The sequence below is a fragment of the Rhea pennata genome, chromosome 6, assembly GCF_028389875.1.
Source record: "Rhea pennata isolate bPtePen1 chromosome 6, bPtePen1.pri, whole genome shotgun sequence".
Classification (NCBI taxonomy): domain Eukaryota; kingdom Metazoa; phylum Chordata; class Aves; order Rheiformes; family Rheidae; genus Rhea; species Rhea pennata.
Window position 1 is genome coordinate 1473827 of NC_084668.1, and position 18712 is coordinate 1492538.

General features: G+C 47.1%; 1 protein-coding gene and 1 long non-coding RNA gene across 5 annotated transcripts in view; one reads left to right on the forward strand and one right to left on the reverse strand.

Moving 5' to 3' along the window:
• Positions 1-14955, reverse strand: part of KCNJ3 (potassium inwardly rectifying channel subfamily J member 3) — a 41256-nt gene extending 26301 nt beyond the window's left edge. The window contains exons 1-3 of one of the 2 annotated variants that reach the window (XM_062578190.1): positions 14244-14955; positions 10440-10656; positions 8377-9219 (exon numbers count right to left, since the gene is read on the reverse strand). In XM_062578190.1, coding sequence (XP_062434174.1) covers positions 9188-9219; positions 10440-10656; positions 14244-14921 — 927 coding nt within the window. In that variant the 5' untranslated portion in view covers positions 14922-14955 and the 3' untranslated portion in view covers positions 8377-9187. Of the gene's footprint in view, positions 1-8376; positions 9220-10439; positions 10657-14243 lie in introns of those variants that run through there. The other variant, XM_062578189.1, reaches the window with a different exon arrangement.
• On the forward strand, positions 996-2332 carry LOC134141787 (uncharacterized). 3 transcript variants are annotated; one of them, XR_009958725.1, is made up of 3 exons: positions 996-1196; positions 1781-1883; positions 2118-2332. It is a non-coding gene; the product is annotated as an uncharacterized LOC134141787 (long non-coding RNA). The 3 variants fall into 3 exon arrangements; XR_009958723.1 differs by having other exon boundaries at positions 1822-1883; XR_009958724.1 differs by lacking the exon at positions 996-1196 and adding an exon at positions 1403-1458 and having other exon boundaries at positions 1822-1883.
• Positions 14956-18712: the final 3757 nt, after the last annotated feature.

Genomic DNA, 18712 nt, shown 5'->3' on the forward strand with positions numbered 1-18712 from the left:
TTGGCCAGACATAAAAGCTTGCTGATATTTAAGTAATACTACATATTCATTATATTTTAATCTATTTTTCCCCACCAAGATCAAGAAGGTTGCCCTTAGACTGACGAAGGAGTCTCTTAATCTTACAAGTCTCTATGATCTTATGGCCAAAAAACGGTCCTAAGCCCAGGTGCTGCAGGTTCCTCGACGGCATAGCCCGACCTCGACGGCAGACGCGGTGATCGGAAGCGCCAGGCTTGCGCGGGTGAGAGCAGCACACAGGAACCGCGTCCCCGTCCTAGAAAACGCCTGCAGAAATGCTACACAAACCACTCAAACTGGGCAATGCTGCACCTGCACAACAGGGGAGATGGTCACGTTCCTCCTCCTTCCTGACACTTCCGCGTCGTCTCTTGCGTTAACCAGTAGTTTCAACGCTGAGGTTCTGCTACGAAGAGAGTCGCAAACAGAACGAACTTTAAGGGTCTTGGCTGCAGTCACAGAAATTAAGATAGAAAACGTATTTCTGTACTTAATGGCAGAAATGCATCTCTGCAAAAAGCTTTCTACCATGGCAGTTAACTAAAATATCTTTAACAGCACTGGTTTTCTCTGCACTGCAGATTTTAACTCTCATACTCTGATAAAAATAAAAAAGCATCATCGCTATGTAATTACTACAGAGACATCACACAGCTAAAGGCTGCGACGAGCGAAGAGCAACAGCAGAGCACACGAATACGAGATCTCGCAGACCCTGGGAGACATCAGCATTAAATGGGCCACGTCACCTTGCTAACTGCAGTAGCAAATCAGAGCAAATCCCACAACCAGTCCTTACCACAGCGAGTATTTTTGGTGCAACGCCATGTGGTTTGGCTCCCGCGCTCCCAGGCATTCCCTGCTCCCCTGGCACACACACGCACGTGCACACGCACGTGCGCACGCACGCTCGCCAGCTGCCACGAGGACGTGGCCTTCCCCTGCAGCCTGCCAATACCCACACGCTAAATGCCAGATACAGCAGCGCAGCCTAAATTACAAAGCCTCAGCTGAACAATTTTGTGATCTGTGGGCAAAGAAAAACAACCTTGGAGCTCACCTGCTGACAAGGCTGCTGCCTTTGCAGCTCCAGCAGCCTCCGGAGCTGTGCTAGGGCAATGCCAGCCTCGTTCTGCAGATTTCTGCATTATTCATACTTCCACATTGAAATAAAGGTAAGTATATATAGTTATTTTATTATTTAACTTTGCTAAATAATATGTATTTGAGTGATCTTGCAAAGATTAGAAAGCGTTAGACTACATAATATCCAAAGCATGTTTTCTTTTGAGGAACACATGCAGAACTTTGACAATCCAGATGAATCTTGGAAACTCCTAAAAGACTTAATAATCACATGCAGTTGCCATTACCACCCTTCTCAGCAAGAGCCCGTGGCACCCCGCGGCGTCAGGCGAACGTCCGGAGCGCTGGAAGGTCAGAGTCCTTCCTCCCCCCTTCCCTCCGCCGTTCCCCTTTCACCCTCGGGAGAAAGTCGCCACCTCCCGACTGATGAAATCCCAGGTAAGCTCAGTTCAGTGCAGACACAGGAACTCTTCCACGATACTGCTGGGCAAACCATCCCTTGCTATCGCAGAGGTGCGGTATTTAGGAAAACACTACAAGTTACGTGACATGTAATTGTGTACCCCGGCGGCTGGGAGTTTTTTCTAGTATACAGTTTGGCTGCATCCAATTCACGCTCTTCTGAATTATGGCAGATTGCTTAAAACTTGTGCTTATATACTGTGATAAACAGCAGGATGCGAATTATATTCAGCTGTGGCTATACCTCTACAGCTAGCACGACAGCCAAGCATGAGTCCTGAGCTGGAAGGAGCTGATGAATCAAAGCAGAAGAGGTAAGAAATCACCTGATTAGTGTCGGTTTAGAAACAGCTCCAAAGGCAGCTCCTTGCTAGTATGCTGGATATTTCTAACAGCTTACTGTGAAGTAGGGTAAAATTAGTTTTATATTTATTTATATGAATGGTTAGGATTTTGGCTACTAGCTCCAGCAATGACCACTTCTGCAATTCATGTCTTCAGAGTTGCCTTCTCAAGCAAAAGAATAAACATTTTTGGTTTTGTAACAGAGGATTTAACAGTAAGAAAAACCATCTGAAGAATGAAGGACACTGCTCACCATCAAATCTTCCAACACAGCCGCATCTTTACTGAAGCGACTGCAACTACCGCAGCTTTCTGGTACTCTAAAATCACGAGTCACTCGAAGGGAATACACAGTTAAATGAGAACTAAGCAAAGAAAAACTCATTGATGAGTAGAGAGAAAAGGGTAATAAAATGCGATCCCAAGATGACTGAAGTGTTTAGTGCCTTTCCTGCGTCAGCAAACTAAAAAGTTTAGCTCTGATCAGGTGGCTAAAATGGAAACTCTGGATACCACAAAGGAGGGTAGAAATTATTTTAAGTATTTTAGATGTTTCAAAACTGCCTAGGCCTCAAAAAATTTGTCCTCAAGTACTCTGAGCACTGGCTGCAGTGATGACTCCGCTATAAAATAAATAAAAACCCCAGCGGCGGGTGGGCGAGATGCCAGAGGAGCGCAGAAGGGCAAGCACAGGATCCACGTGTGCACAGGAGGACAAGGCAGGAGGCAAGCAACGACAGCCCGGCCAGGAGAGCCTCAAAACACCACCGAACGCTGTACAAAATAACCAGGCTTAATCAGCTAAAAGATAGCAAGGCGACGAGCAAGGGCGTAACTGGATCTGTCAGAGCAAATCAGGTCAAATCAACTCGCTTTCCTCCTAAGGCAGAGGAACGGGACTTTTGAACAGGAAGAAAAAATAGAATACCCGATTAAATTAAAATTCTAAACTTAACATTAAAATAACATTGACAAATTGGAGAAAATAATCTGAGAAGGACAGACTATATCGGAAAATGGGTAGGGAGGGCGGCCCTCGGAGGCAGCCGCTGCGGACGTAAAGCTTCCCGCGGCTTACAGACTTCTGCGTAGACGCAACAACGAGAGGGGTCTTCAAAGCAACCAGGCAACCGACCTACGCAGACCCGAGCCGGAGCAATACCCGCACACGTCACTGTGGCCGATTTCATCTCTGCAAGGAGCTGACCAGTTCAGCAAACGCAGAAACTCCGACCCCAAGCTGCTCCTCCTCGGGCAACCACGTTGCGTCAGTGATTCGTGGTAAACCCGAAGTAAAACTACCGTGGAAACAGCTATTAAAAATATGAAAAGGGGCAAAAGCAGTCATTCAGTCTGCAGCAGCAAGTAACACACTTTCTGAATTGAGATAAAATTTAGCCATCCTCAGACAAGTATTCTCATTCTTTGTTGGAACTATTTCAGAATAACCTTCGTGCTGAGAGCTCGGAGGATAACCTTCTGCAGCGCCCGAATCCCACGCCAGGACAGAGAAACTCTGCTCAAACTCATCATGATTCAAACCCAAATTCTGATGTACTTCAAAAATATATTTATATTATATATACATAGATATACACACGCACACACACATATATGACTTGAATAGTTCTTTAAGCCCTTCTTCCCACAGACCCACAGAGCTATTCTTGTAACTCCCATACGGAGGCTATTTTAGCCGAAGCTTTTTTCTGTCCAGAAGCATGAAAATCACTGAATCATTCATACAGCTCAGTAGGAGACACAGTGATGATGATACGATGATAAGAATAAAATTAAGCCCCCCAATTTCTGCTTATCACCTCACGAACTCCCGGAGCGAAACACCGCCGTTCGAGCGCCGCAGAGGCTCCTCGCCGCTTTCTGACTTTCCGAGAGGGGCAGTCCAGGGCCGTTTCGGGAAGCCGAGCTCCGCCACGCGAAGGGCTGCGGCTCGCAGGCGCTCCCGGGACCGCGCACCGGCGCTTTCCTTGGCCGAGGCGTTCGATTTCCTGAAGGCGCTGCGCAGATTTATATCCGAGATCAAGTTTTAGTGCCCCTGTGTTTTCTAGATCGTTGCACACGTCACTGCTAGAGATTTCTAACTCGTGCCTATCCCGCCAATACCTATTCACGAAAAAAACTGAAATACGCGTGTAGACAGATTGTGTAAGGATCATTTGTGGTACTTTTGATCGACACTAGGCAGCTCATTCAAGAAAAATGTTCTGTTTGATTAAGTACGAACAGCAGTATTTTTACAAAGCCAGGACTTTTGATGAATCACTAGTTACTCAGATTTTATACGGTGAAAGGAAAGCTCATACAGAGCCTCAGATTCAAACCACTACCGTTTTTCTCTAATCTATCTTAAAGGAGATCTAAGAAAAAAAAAAAAAAAAGGCAGAAAGAACCACGGAAGCTCTATGCAGTAAAATCAGTGCTTTAGGGAATTTCTGCCTTACGCAGGAGGAGGCGGACACTACCGAAAATAAAAGGGTTGCAAGTTACATAAGGGACACGGTCACCAAACTGTTGTCTTCCAGGTGTTCCTCCCAATAACTTCTGCTACATTTTCGCAGAACCTTGATCGCTTTATTATCACTAAAAAACACTGAACGTTTATACAAGCCATAATTACTGCTGAATGGATCTCACCAATGCAGAAATTACCCAAGGGAAAAACCAAGACGCGGGCACCGGGCTCGATTTCTGACGGTTTGATGGAAAAGCACGGCGCGCTGCCTGATCTCTTTCCTCCGAGCGCGGCGTTTGCAGGCTTCCCAAGCTCGTCTCGGGCGCCCGGCGAAGGGGCTCGCGTGCCGCGCTCCCGCACGCGTTTCCGGCCCTGAGGACCACGCTGCTGGGCGCACCCCGCACCTCCGAGGGCCATCCGGCACGCGGGTCAGAACCGCCCCCCCTACTAGCAGCATCCCAAAATGCTGCTGTTCCAGTGCCGACAACGGAGCTTAAAACGCTCCGCACAAGAACACGAAACCAGGACAACGCACAAGTCTGCGAAAACCAATGCTCTGAGTGTACTTCAAAATTATATGTGGTCTAATAATGCAGGGGCTCAACACGTACCAAAAAATAACCCTAAGTGATGACCAATCACCTACTAGCCGTATGAACCATTCTGAATTTTGAAAAGCAACATAGCTGTTAAAGGGTATTTTTCTTCCACCTTTATCTGTTGTTCTCCTGGAACGCTGACGTATCGTAATACTTAGGAATTTAAAAAATATACCACGTCTTATTCTCTAACCCACCCAAGAGCTGTCATTAAAGGGGGTAAGGAAAGGATATAGAAGTGTTTGTATTTCAAGAAGTTGAAGTTTCAGTGACTAGGCAGCAAATTTAATTAAATCAAGTTGGATGACATCTATTAAAAATCATTTTATATGATTTAAGGAGAGAAGGTACTAGAAATGGTGATTTTAATCAGCCAAGAGGGATTTATAAGCAGGAAGATCCCACTTAACCAACTCATTAGAGTTCTCCAGAAAATTTTTAGTGTCCCTGCAGACAGTGAAAATGAAATTTATTGTATATATTTACCAGTTCTCTGAAGTACTTGGTAATGTTGTATACCAGAAGTTAACTGACTAAAACAAAAAAAAAAAAAGGCAAAGGAAAAAAAAAACTTTAGAAGCACCTGCTAAAGAAAACGAAGAACGGCTTTAACTCTGTTGGAAGACAGAGCTCACTCCAAACCAGATACTAATAGGACTTCCAAGTCCTTATCATAATAAATCAAAGGTATTAGAGTGAGAAATACTCTAATAACATATTCTAATACTCTTTAAAACTTGCAAGACATTCACACCCTGGCCCCAGCCAGACAGCAATGCAGCTGGTATGCTTATTGCCTACAGACATAGGGGAGCACAGCTTTTCCCTGCAAAGTTTACAAATTCCTGGAGAAAATGGTCTGGAGAAATAGTCCTGCAACATGAGTGCTAGCTAGGGCTGCCTTTCTCCTGCAGTTCTTTGCAAACATTTAAAAAACACAGTGTCACGGAGATACCTGTCCGTCTTTTTTCTTTCCCCATCGCACGAAAGGGCTCAAATACCTGCGCTCCCTCTTTGTACAATACAGCATTCGTACGCGGGAGCTGCTTGGCGCGGACTCGTCCTTCCTTTTCCACGGCAATGTAAATCTAAAGAGGTTCAAAAGTTCTGTGACAAATGAATATGGAAGAAAACTCGTGCTCATCTACAGAAAGCCAACACCACCGCACACACCAGGCCAAGAGCCGGACAAGGGCATAGTCCTCAGGGCTTGAAAACAAGCAAGGGAAGGATGTTTACGAGCATAACATGAAAAATGGCATAATAAAAAGAATCATTTTCCCTAAACTACTGCTATGCTAGCATAATATTACTTGGCGTAGTATTACTCCAGAGCGCTCTGTCCGTCTCGCGGGACGGACAAACGCCGCTCTCACAGCTCTGAGACTGTCAGCAAGCGCAGCCGGGCGAACGTCCCCTGCTCAACGGCTGCGTTTCCAACGGGGCTCACCCTGCATCAGCCCCCCGACCCTTCCAGTGACTCTAATTATCTCTTAATTTCTCTTGGTAGAACCAGCATTCTGCGTTTACTTCTACATGCGTTTCTTCCTCATTCTGTTCCAGACTGTAGGCCATTTCTGCCATTTCTACACGAATAGAAAAAAAGAAACGCTTAGAGTATGCCATAACGTAATATTATTGTTATGTGATACTATTAAGTTGAAGAACTGATGAATACTAAATATGCTGACCTCGCAGCATTACCAGATATTCGTGGTGGGAGCCTAACGCAACCCGAGCAAGGTCAGCTCACCTAAAGCAGACTGCAAGGACTTCCCAACGGAGAGCGAGCAGCACAACTCATTTGCTCTGTGTTTCTATGGCCTGAAAAGCAATTCATCTCCATGGTATCGATGCTCTCCAAGTCAATTTTATAAAAAAAAACGATAATAAGACAGCAACTTTAGAAAATTGGCTGTATTATGAGGTTGGCTGATATCTAAGTTCAGAAACCATGCTATTTTAATCAGATCCTCTGCATTGACTTGACTTGTCAAGTCAGTAGTCACAGAACTGAAGCAAAAAAAGTGCATCCAATATTGAATGAAATTTACTCCTAAAACGACTGCTCTGCTCAGTATGGATTTCATCACTTGCGAAGGAAGATACTTGAGTGACATTAACAGTTTTCATATGGAAGCATTAAAGCTGGAGTCCAATTTTAAATTCAGAAAAGGAGCTTCTAGGCAGTATTTCACAGAGGACTACCTAATGGAGAACACTACCTTGGTCTACTGCAGCACACAGCCAGCCAGCAGAACAGTCTAAGGAAATTCAGCAACACAGAAAAGGGCATCATTAAATTTGACTTTTAGATATCTCTTGCCTCAGGAAAGAAACCAAATGCCAGGACTGGGTAATTATAGAAATTCATCCATTTTCGCTGTCCTCTAATATTGAAATGTAGTCTTATGAATGTTAAAATCCAATTCAATTTCAGATTTTTTAAATGAATGACATAAAATGTTTCCTGATGTTTTTTTTTTTTCCATGCAGAGTAATGGATAACTGCTACAAAGGCAGCGTTTTGGGCAGAACGGTAGGAAGGCTTTCGAGGCTTTCGCCCTCTGGGAAAGCTTTGTTTTATCCTGCAACTGGAAACCCTCAGTGAAAGCGGATGTACGGAAGACTCGCTCAGCGGAGGTTGCTGTCCTCCTTACATAGCTTGCACCCCAACTAAAAGCAACACCACTTCCAACAGTATTAACACGTCACCGTGGCCGTACTTTGGGGCTCAAGAGACAGCGCAACACCGCTAAGTCTACGGCGGCCGTCCCCGGGCCGGAGGAAGTACCAGGCTTGTTGAGCTGACGGTTGCAGCACAAAAATGTCCCATCTGTCTGCAAGTAATTCAAACTTCGTCTCCGCTCAGCCTGCCCGTGTTCAGGTGCTGCCTGTTCCTCCTGGGGACAGGCGAGACCAGACAAAATAAACCCCCAAGCCCTCTCCAGTGCAAGTCACACCAGATTCAGTTCAAACTTCAGGCGCTCACGGCTCTAACTCTGGTTCATTTGCAAATCAAGCACAGTTTACTTAATCTTCCGCCAACCTACTTCCCAGCAGTCTACAGACTCATTATCAGCACGGCTGTTCCGAACTACACGCAGATTAATCAGGATTCACTCAGCTCCTGTGAGACGTACCAATATCATCACAGCTCCTTCTTCAGCTACCCGCAGCATAAGTTCCCCTGAAAAGCTGGCCTTTGCAGACTCACTGACTTACGGCCTACTCACTGACTTTCACAGCCATAAACTAAAAAACAAGCACCAGTTTCGCACCTAACAGAAGACAGCACCCTGGTCTCTAAACAACGCAGCTTATTTCTTGTCTACTGTTTCATCGCTCTTTCCAAGCCAGCAAACATTTAAAACTTTTATTGCACTTCTTACATCATTTACACTGTATAGCAAGAGCAGCTCACTTTATTTTACACTGAAAATGAAAAAAATACAACAGACCAAGCCTCCTACAAACTTTCTCTACAAAAAAAAATCCAAGAGTGCAAGCTGCAAATTATTGTAAAATACTCCAGGAATCCCCATCAAATTATTGCTTCTGCTCTGGGGTGACTGTGGGCGATTAGAAGCAAACCATAAATTAAGGCAACTTAGGTGGAAGATTTCTGCAACGTATTATTTCCATAAATACAAGAAACCTATTTTGCATAGCATCTGGCATCAGTGGGGCACATTATATTTGCTTTAAATGATGTGCCTGTTTCTATTCAATTTTAGTCAGCCTAACTTCAGTGTTCAGAAATCAGATTTAACTCCTTAGAAAACCACCTCTTTAATTAAATCCATTTTATCTCATCTGACCTATTCGGGAAAGTAACCGATATGAAAGGTTTCCCATTATTCTTGACACAAACACACAGTTGTAAATTCAAATTGCACGTTTCCGCGAGCATGAACGACTGCGTGTTTCCAGAAGGAAGAGGCCTTGGCTTCGCCGTAGGCGTTCTGCTTTGGAGCGTGCGTCATAGGGCAGATGGGAGTCGTAACACCGGCTCTCCTGGGAGAGCACCAGCGTGCAGAGACAGGTCGTGCCTTTCAGCAGCGCGCTTGGCACCAGGCCCCCGCACGCCAGGGTCCTCCAGATTTTGTATTAAACCTATTACCATCCACCTCTGCTCTCTTCAAGGAGGGCTCTCTGCTTATGTAAGATTGCCTCTTCTTCATGTCAGCTCCTATCTTCTTCATCTGAACCACACTCGGTAAAAACGATCTCCTGGAAAGACATCAGCAAAAACGCTGCAGCTTGAAAAACACCGTCCAGCTCACGTGCCAAAGGCTGCCGCGGCGCGAGAGCCCTTCGTCTCCTCAGTGCCCCCGCCAGCGCGCTCTCGGAAACGCCGGCTCTTCCTCCGCTCCGTCCTCAGCTGTATGCCAGCTCGACGCTGCCTTCCTCCTCAAACGCGCCTTTCTCCACCACTTACTATTGTAAATAAATTTTTAACTTTAAAACATGGAGCAATGGAAAGGATTTTATCGAGACAGAACTTACTTGGCTTTATCTTATCCAACATCCATCTCCTCTTATAAAACTAGGTCACAACATTTGCAAACTTACGTGAGCTGGGACTCAGAGACTCAGAAAGCACTCCCAATTATTATTTTGCTCTATGTGCAATGTCCAAGTCTGAGCACTACAAAAATGTATTCAGAAGGATACAAATACAATTTGTATTTGTATGTAGTTTGTTTTAAAATTCTAATGAGTTATTTATAAAATTGCTTGCTTCCCCCCCCCCCATCACGTATGTTTTAAAACAGTTCTGTTCGAAAGCACTGGAATCCTCTGGTCTGTGTGTCAGCCCGCAAATCCTTACACAAGCAAATTATGGTAATATCAGTGAGAGTTTTTCCTGAAAAGCACCAGTGATTCAGTTCTGCTGTCACCAGCCTCACTGGGCATTAGGCAGAATTTATTAAAATATTGCAATGTTGGGTTCTAGGAGACTACCTCTTACATTAGAAAAGTGGCACAGAGCAGAGACACAGGGATGCAGACATATGAACCGAAAATTTGGTAGAACGTTTTCTGAGTACGACCTCTAAACACGTGATCCTTGCTCCTAGGAGCCCCGCTCCCCTCCCCCAGGGCACGAGCCCCGGCTCCCGCAGCACCGCCGCGGCGAGAGCCGCCCTCGTGCACGGGAGAGAGACCCAGCACGCGCGCCGCACCGCAGGCGTGCGCAGCCAGCGGGGAGCTCTCAGTCCCACTGCGAGCATCTTCTTTGCAATTTTTCAAAAAAAAAAAAAAAATTGCTCAAGCATTTTCACTTTGTATGGCAGTAAGACTTTGTCAGTCTGGAAGCATTTACAGAATTGTATTGCATCTTTAGATTAAACATCAGTTTAAACTACTGAATTTTCAGATCGTGACCGATAAGAACTATGCAGATACACACGTTTTACCAAGCATTTGCTTGGTTTTTTCCTACTCACCCGTTGTTTCCACAATGCCCTCTAGGATGACGACGATCTCGAACTGCTCCGTCTGCATGCTCCGCTGGGACAGGTCATAGAAGGGGCTTTTGGCATCTATCACGTGGCAGATTGTAAGCGGGGAAACCAGGAAAAGTTGATCGGCCCCGGTGCTGAAACCTACATCCAGTTCAAGCTGATCAAGCGGCAGGAACTCGCCCTCGGGCGTCTGTCGAGACTAGACCAACAGGCGAGGGAAAAGACAGAGAAAGAGAGAAGTCACCACCTGAACAGCAGTCCTCAGGGCAGCCTGACAGCAGCTCATCTCCTTGCCAACGTTTTGCACCAGCATCCACACGAGACAAGATCCAAACAAATCATCACACAGCCGTGGGACCGCGAAACGGGCAGAAACCCAGCCCTGCTCACACACAGCGCGTATGAATTATTTATAATACGCATCGTACTGTAACTACAGCTCACTACCTTAGGAGTCTTGGAGCAAGGCGCCAACGCGAATCGCAGAAGGAAAACAAGTCGGCACAACCGGGAGGGAAGCGTGCTTTGACCCCACGCCGCATACCATTCAGGCTGCTCATTTTACAACCACTTGGCCCAGACTGAAGTCTTCAAGCTGGGGCTGCGGTCCGAGAGCTCAGCCACTCCAGTACACGACAGACATCCAAACCTGAAGCTCTGGTAAGTCAAAGTCAACCAGAACTTCACAAAACATACGTTCTGCGACACGATAGTCTACTACTCGGGCCAGGGCTTGCAGCCACGTCCACGAGAGAAGAACAAGCCCTCAAGGAGCTCCCCGAAGAGCAGCTCGCGTGCAGTCGGGCGCGGACGGCGGCGGGCACATCTAACTCACCACTAAGGTAGGCCGAGGAGGACGGGCTCAGCTTTGCACGGAAGAAAGCTCGTTGCATCAAACGGCAACGGCTTAATTACTGGCATTTCCAGCAAGGTATAGTTCTACCAAAGCTGACTAGCAGCAACTAATGTCAATAGAAATAAGTGGAAAAATACAGTTCTTCAAGAAGTTTTCAGATCTTTAATGACTATTCTTTTGACAAAAGTCCTCAAGATATGAATGCTGTTACACTTTAATTAAAGGTGTCCACTAAGAGTCCCTAAACCCTATTTTAACAGCTTCATAACAAGTCCATAAAAACACTTTTAGCACTTTTAGAAACATCAAGTTCAAAGCAGCAGCGCCGGTACCTCAGCTGCAAGCTAAGTGTCGCAGTCTGTAAGTCTATAATAAGAACAGTAATCACTGTAACCCATAACAAATGCTCCCTCCTCCTGCTTTTATTCTGGCCCTTTATTTCTCCACTTAGTGTTATGAATAGGCAGGAATAGAACATTACAGCCCTTTCTGGTAACTACTGCAGAATTTTCTGTTGTTTGTTATTTAGAGAAAAAAAAAAAGTTTCACAAACTGTTGTATTTGTCATATGGAAGCAGAAAATAATGCTAAATTGCCACTTGCAATGAGTTTCAAGCATCCTCTGCATCATGAACACGCATGAAACTTCCCACATTGAGCAGCCCCACTAACTTAAAAGGTAATGCTCCGTGGGAGCACAGCTGCACCTGCAGGAAGAGGTCTCTACTCCTTCCTCTACCTCTGCTTCCCTCCCGGTTACTCAGGATGCGAGGATGACACGCAACCCGCGCAGCCGCGCCACGCGCCTGCCCATCGGCGTCGGCGCCGAGACGCGCCCTCGGCCGCACTGCTGCGGGCGCCTGGGCACAGGCAGAGCTGAGCTTTCAGCTAGGAAATACACTTTTATTTTTTGGTGGGTGAAAAATCCAGATCTGCCACACCTGCCTCCGAGATCCCATCCTACCCGAGTTTTATGTAAACACACCGGATCCAGGAAAAACGTGGAACACACCCGCACAAGTATCCTGCCCGTGGCAGGGGGGCGGCTGGTTGGTTGTGTTTTTTTGTTTTGTATTGTTTTTTAAGAGAAGTCTACCTTTGAAGAAAAAAAACTTAAGATGTTATAAATAAACCAAATATCTTACAACCACACCTCAGTTAAAGTCAGCATTCAGTCCAAGCCAAGGTGTAAGAACTCACATTATTTACTATTTTGCTGTTTGAGCTAACACGTTTGTGGAAAGAAAACGATCTTGAGCGACTCTTTGGACCTGATTTAGTCTTGGGAGGGAAATACAGGACATCTTAGTTTCATCCAACTTCTTCAAAATCTTTGAGATTTATTATCACAACTTAAAACTTTTTTGCTTTAATATGCAAGCTTTAAAGTTTTGTATTCATTTTTCCCCAGTACAGTCTGAGCTTAGCAGAAAAAAAAACCCATCAAGAAATTTTAACCAGGATTTCAATTTTAAATTGGTTTTACCAGAAGGAGTCACCTTCTACTAAAAAAAAAAAAAAAAAAAAAAAAAATGAAGTCAAGAGAAATTTTTTTTTCCAAGAGAAAATTTGCAGCCCGCTCTACACCTAACCTTGCCCAGCGACCCTCGGCACCAGCTCCACCACGCAGTGCCAATGTGGGACCTTGCAGGGAGTGTCGGTTCTCCAGAAATACTGAAATTGATGTTTTTCCTTCCGCAGCTGCACTTCTGGAAGCTGCAAAGCCAATGCAGCACCCTCGGCGGAAGGAGGGGACCTCCCTCTGCTGCGTTTCTGGATTTTGGCCAGGGCGTCTATCCGCAGGCCGGGACTGCTTCCCCAAACTGGTGCAACCCTGGTACACGGTGCAGGGAAATTTGGTGGGCAACATGCAGAGCTAGTTGGTACCTAGAGACAAGCCGTGTTTTCCTTCCCTTTTATTCCTCTCCTCCGTGCGCATTTATACCCATCCTAATATACAGATCCTACAGGCTCTGCAGCTTTGGGACAGGTGGAAAAATTGTCACCCTCACAGGCAAGGAGAAAATAAGTAAATTGTGGAGAAAACGATGCAGAAACGCTATGCCATCCATGATACATGGACATTGTAGCCCTTACGGATTTTGCAAAACACACAGACCACACCACAGCCTCAGGCAATGCTTGCAATTCGATTACAGTGCCTTACTAATAGCTTGGGTTCTGTAACTTAAAATTCTCTCTGAGGCTCTATATGGATAACAAAACAAACTATTTTTAAAATTTGTAGCTGAAGTGATTCATTTTGTTGCTGACATATGATAAATGCAACAGTGTAACCGCTCCCTAGGGAGCACGGCCTCATCCCGCGAGACAGCGAAACGGGTTATCCCGGTGCCCTCCGAAGGGTGGGTGGTTCCGGAGAGGGCTCATTGCATGCAATGCAGTTCACCCGTCTCCATTTCCAAATCGCCCGAGCCGCAGCCGCTTCCCGGGACCGGCTCCGGCTCGGCCGTGGCCACGCGCCGCGCCAAGCCCAGCCTTCCCCCGCGGCCGGCTCCGGCTTATTTCAGCACTCACGCATGACCACGGCAGCAATGCTAATAAACACTCGGTTTTCCTTAGGTGCATGCATCAGTCAGCACTTTAAATTTATAACCGTGTCGTTCTGTTTTCCATGAAGTTTATGTACCACATAAATGAAGTTCTGGCTGGCTGGCCTCAATGCTGTCTAAAAATGCAAAAATATACCAGAAAGACAAAAAGCTTTCCTTTAAAAACATGCATACAGCAAGGAATTCAAAGTGTAAAGTATCTGCATTATAGGGAAGAAATCTAGCCTTTATATATAGATATATATACATACACACACACACATATATATATACACACACATACATACTACACACACACATACATGCGTATTTATACATACGCTGGTGGACAAGGGGACGACGGGGTGGCGCACCTACCTTGAGCAGCTTGCAGCGGATCTGCGCGGAGACCATGTGGCTGTTGCGCAGGTTGCCCACCCGGAACATGAGGGTGAGCTTGCCGTCCCGCATGGAGATGGCCGCGTGCTCGCTGAACATCAGCGTCTCGGCCCTCTTCTTGGGCTGGGACATCTTGATGAACATGCAGCCAATGAGGAAGGCATCCACAATGGAGCCCAGGATGGACTGGAAGAGGAAGAGGATGATGCCCTCGGGGCACTTGTCCGTGATGTAGCGGTACCCATAGCCGATGGTGGCCTCAGTCTCTATAAAGAAGAGGAAGGCGGAAGGGAAGTTGTAGACGTTGGCCACGCAGGGGGTGTAGCTGTCATCGTGCGCCTTGTTGAGGTCGCCCCGCATGTAGGCGATAACCCACCACATGGAGGCCATGAAGAGCCAGGCCACGGTGTAGGTGAGGATGAAGATGAAGAGGTTCCAGCGCCACTTGAGGTCCACCAGGGTGGTGAAGAGGTCGGAGAGGTAGCGGCTGGTCTCGCCGCCCAGGTTCCCGTGCTGCACGTTGCACCGCCCGTTCTTGTCCACGAAGCGCTGCCGCTTGCCCCGCGGCGCCGCGCGCGGCGGCGGCAGCCCCGCGCCGCTAGCCGAGGTGCTCACCACCTGGTACTCGTCCCCCAGCTTCCGCCGCAGCGCCGACATGCTCCGCGCCGCGCCGAGCCGAGCCGAGCCGCGCCGAAATGAGCCGAGCCGAGCCGCGCCGAACCCCGCCGAGCCGCGCCAAAACGCGCCGCGCCGGCACCGCCGGGCGCCGCGCGCGCGCCCCCGCCCTGCCCGGCCCGGCTCGGCCCGGCTCGGCTCGGCCCGGCCCGGCCCCGCTGCGCCGCCGCCGCCGCCGCCGCCGCCGTGCGGGCGCGGAGGCAGCGCTCTGCGCGGCCGCCTCCCACGCGGAGCCGCCGGCGGGGGCGGCGCGGCGCCGGCAGCGCGCGCTCCGCCCCGGCCACGCCCCCGGCCACGCCCCCCGCCCCGGCCTCGCCCGCTGCCGCCGTCGCGCCCCGCCCGTGGCCCCGCCCACCGCCGCGGCCGCGCCCCGCCCCCGCCCCGCCGCCCCGCCCAGCGCTGTGGAGGCAGCGGCCGCCGCGCGCCGCGCCCCCCTCACCGGCCCCCGCCGCGCCCCCCTCAGCGGCCCCCGCCGCGCCCTCCTCGGCCCCGCCGCGCCCTCCTCACCCGCCCTCCTCACCCTTTTCCCTCCCATCATCCTGAGCACCTTCCTCGCCCTCTTCCGCACCCTTCTCGTCCACCTCCTCTTCAGTGCCCTCCTTGTTCTCCTCATCCTCAGCGCCTTCCTCATCCTCGGTGCTCGCCTCACGGGCCTCAGTGCTCTCTGGGCACTCTCCTCGCCTTTCTCGGCCCCCTCACCCTCAGCCCCCTCCTCACCCTCAGCGCCTCGTTTGTCCTCAGTGCCCTCTTCATCATCCTCTTCGTCCCTGCTGCCCTCCTCACCCTCAGCCCCCTCCTCGCCCTCAGCACCGTCCCCATCCCTGGTGCCTTCCCCCGGCTCCTGCCCCGTCACCTACGGGTGGCCGACCCCCTGGCTGTGGCGTTGTTGTGGGCCGGCCGCCCGGCTCCACGGCAGTGGGGCAGGACCCAGCGCCCACTGGTGGGAGGCTCCCCCATCCTGATGGCCCCCCACACCTTCCAGCTCGGGATAAAACGGGATGTTTTGGGTTGGGGTGCACAGCTGGCATCTTGCTCTTGCATTTATTGCCTGGAACGAGTAAGCCGTGTCCTGGGCAGCAGTGTCCTCAGCAGGCAGGGATGTCCTGGGCCGTAAGCAGTGTCCTGGGCAATGATGTCCTTGGCAGGCAGAAACGTCCTCAACAGTCACACATTCTTAGCAGTCAACAATGTTCTCAACAGTATGGGATATCCTGGGCGGTGAGGGACATCCATGGCAGTACGTGATGTCCTCAGCAGTCAATGATGTCCTGAGCAGTAAGGGATGTACTCAGTGGTCAGGGATGTCCTAGGTGGTAAGCAATGGCCTGGGCAAATGTCTTTGGTAGGCAGAGACATCCTGGGCAGTACACGATGTCCTCAACAGTCGTGGATGTTCCCAGCAGTCAATGATGTTCTCCACGGTATGGGATGTCCTGGGCAGTGACGGACATCTGTTGCAGTACGTGATGCCCTGGGCAGTCAGGGGTGTCCTTGGCAGCAGCTGCAGCCATTTCTGGGGCCTTCATCCGGCACAGTACCACCTGCCACCGGAGGCAGAGCACGAGCCCCTGTGGCATTTACTCGTGCTGCAATAAACACGAGTTAACATGCTCGACTCCCTGGTAGTCAAGGCGCTGACTGCAGCTGCAGGCGTATTAGGCAGAATCAAACTCCATCAAAAATAAAATAGCTTACTAAACATCTATAAATAAGCCTACTGGTGAACGAAAAATGTCAATTGCAAACCGGAAAAAATATTTTTCATTTTTATTTATCTACTGTCTGGAAATATGGGCCGTAGGGATATAATACACAAAGGCTTTCAAAGGGTAATGCGTGTGCTATAATCATTCAGCCTCTTAAAAACCACACGTGCACCCATACACATGTACACATGCACCCCTGTCCTGCATTTCTCACAAAGCTAAGATTATCATTCACAACCATAACTGGAATGAAAGTAATACATTAATCCTTTCTGAAATGTGAAGAACATTATTAGCATACAGAAGAAAAGGGCTTTTCCACTCTTCAATCATTTCACTTCAGTCAATGACTTAAAGAAAACTGATAAAAGAACCAAAAAAGACGAGGAAAACCTATCATCAGCAAGTCAAAGATAATAAGAGGGATTTAAAATATATGTTATTAAGTGCAAAAATTCTACAAACTGAATTGTCAAGATAATACATAAAAGGCTGGAAATTTTTCTGTATGTATTTGTGAAGGAGCTGGTTGATGCACTCACATCACAAAACAATGACACATTTTCTGCATTTAGGCATTTCTGGATCGTGTGGTTGAGATAACTAGCTTCATGGATTTTTAAAATTGATGGGTGTGAATACCTCTCGTGGCCATTTGGTTAACTTTCAAAAGAGCAGAAGAAAAGCAGGCTACAATATTTGAAAAGGGTAAACAAAATAAGATAGACAATTATGCGGCTTTTCAACAGATGATGGTCACATACAAAGTAGCAGAATAGCTGATAAATAACGCTATTTGTAAGGAATTAAGGGAAGAGATTATCATTCTGCATTAACTCAGGTTTATGGAACATTGATGTTGTAAAAATAACCTGAAACCCTCCCTTGAAAGCAGTAGATGAGTGAAAGAAAGCAATAATGCTAATCTCCATACTTATACTTCACATATTTGGTACGGCATTTCTTGTAACATGTACGCAACAGGTTACAAAACGGACAATTTTCAAACTGCATTTTTAAATGCAGAGTTATCACTAAGCAGGGACTTTGCCCATTTAATCACACAGACAGCAATTGGTTCTATGTGTTACATGAATTTTGTATTTTTATTACTAAGTTCAAATAAAATATAAAACCATAAGTGGAGGAAGTTTGCAGACAAAAAATTAGAAAGTGGTAACAGAAGAGAATGAGAGCAACTGATGCACGGAAGTCCTTTATGTTTCATTATGCCCAAACGGTGAGTGTGGGAAGAAAGAAGGTATGCCATATTTACAGTTTGGGAAAACAGGGCTGAAAAATGCTTGAGATGGAAGTAGATGAAAACCGTGTTGTGATCAGAAAGTTTTATGTGATAGATATTTATGTATAAAAACAAACTAGAATAGTAAACAGGAATATATGATTATCTTTGTACTTGGCAATTATATGACTGCAAATGGCATATTGTCTCCAGTCCTCATATCTGTAGTACAAAAAAGAAGCCAGTGATAGATGTTTTGGAGAACAGCCATAGGGATAATGAAAGAATTGGAAAACAGAGGAATCTCTTTAATATAGCGCACTAGCACAAAGCAAGAGCCCTCCTGTGGCTGTGTGATGAAGCCAAGCAAATTCAGTCAAAAAATTCAGACAAGTACAGATTTTTAAACTGATAGCAAAAAACAAAAACAAAAAACAAATTGGAAATCTTAACTAGGATATGGTGGATTCTTGGCCACTGGAGACTGTTAAAATGATTAGAAAAAAGAAAGAAAAAAAAAGATCTGGCTTAAACACAAGTAATTCAGGGCTGCCACAGGGCTGAGTTAAACAGACGGATCAGAATCAGATCACTTTGAAGTCTATGAATGGTAATCATCAATTTATAAATGTTTATGTTTATTTATGAGTGTGTTAGCTCATGTGTTGAAAAATGCTAGGTATTGAAAAAGCTTAGAATAGTGTAATTTAAACACTTGATTTTAATGGGTTTTATAGAATTATCTTGAAAAAACACTGAGTACCAACTTGATGTTTAGTATAAACTAAATGGGAAACAAATTTCAATGTGTTTCAATTTGCCTA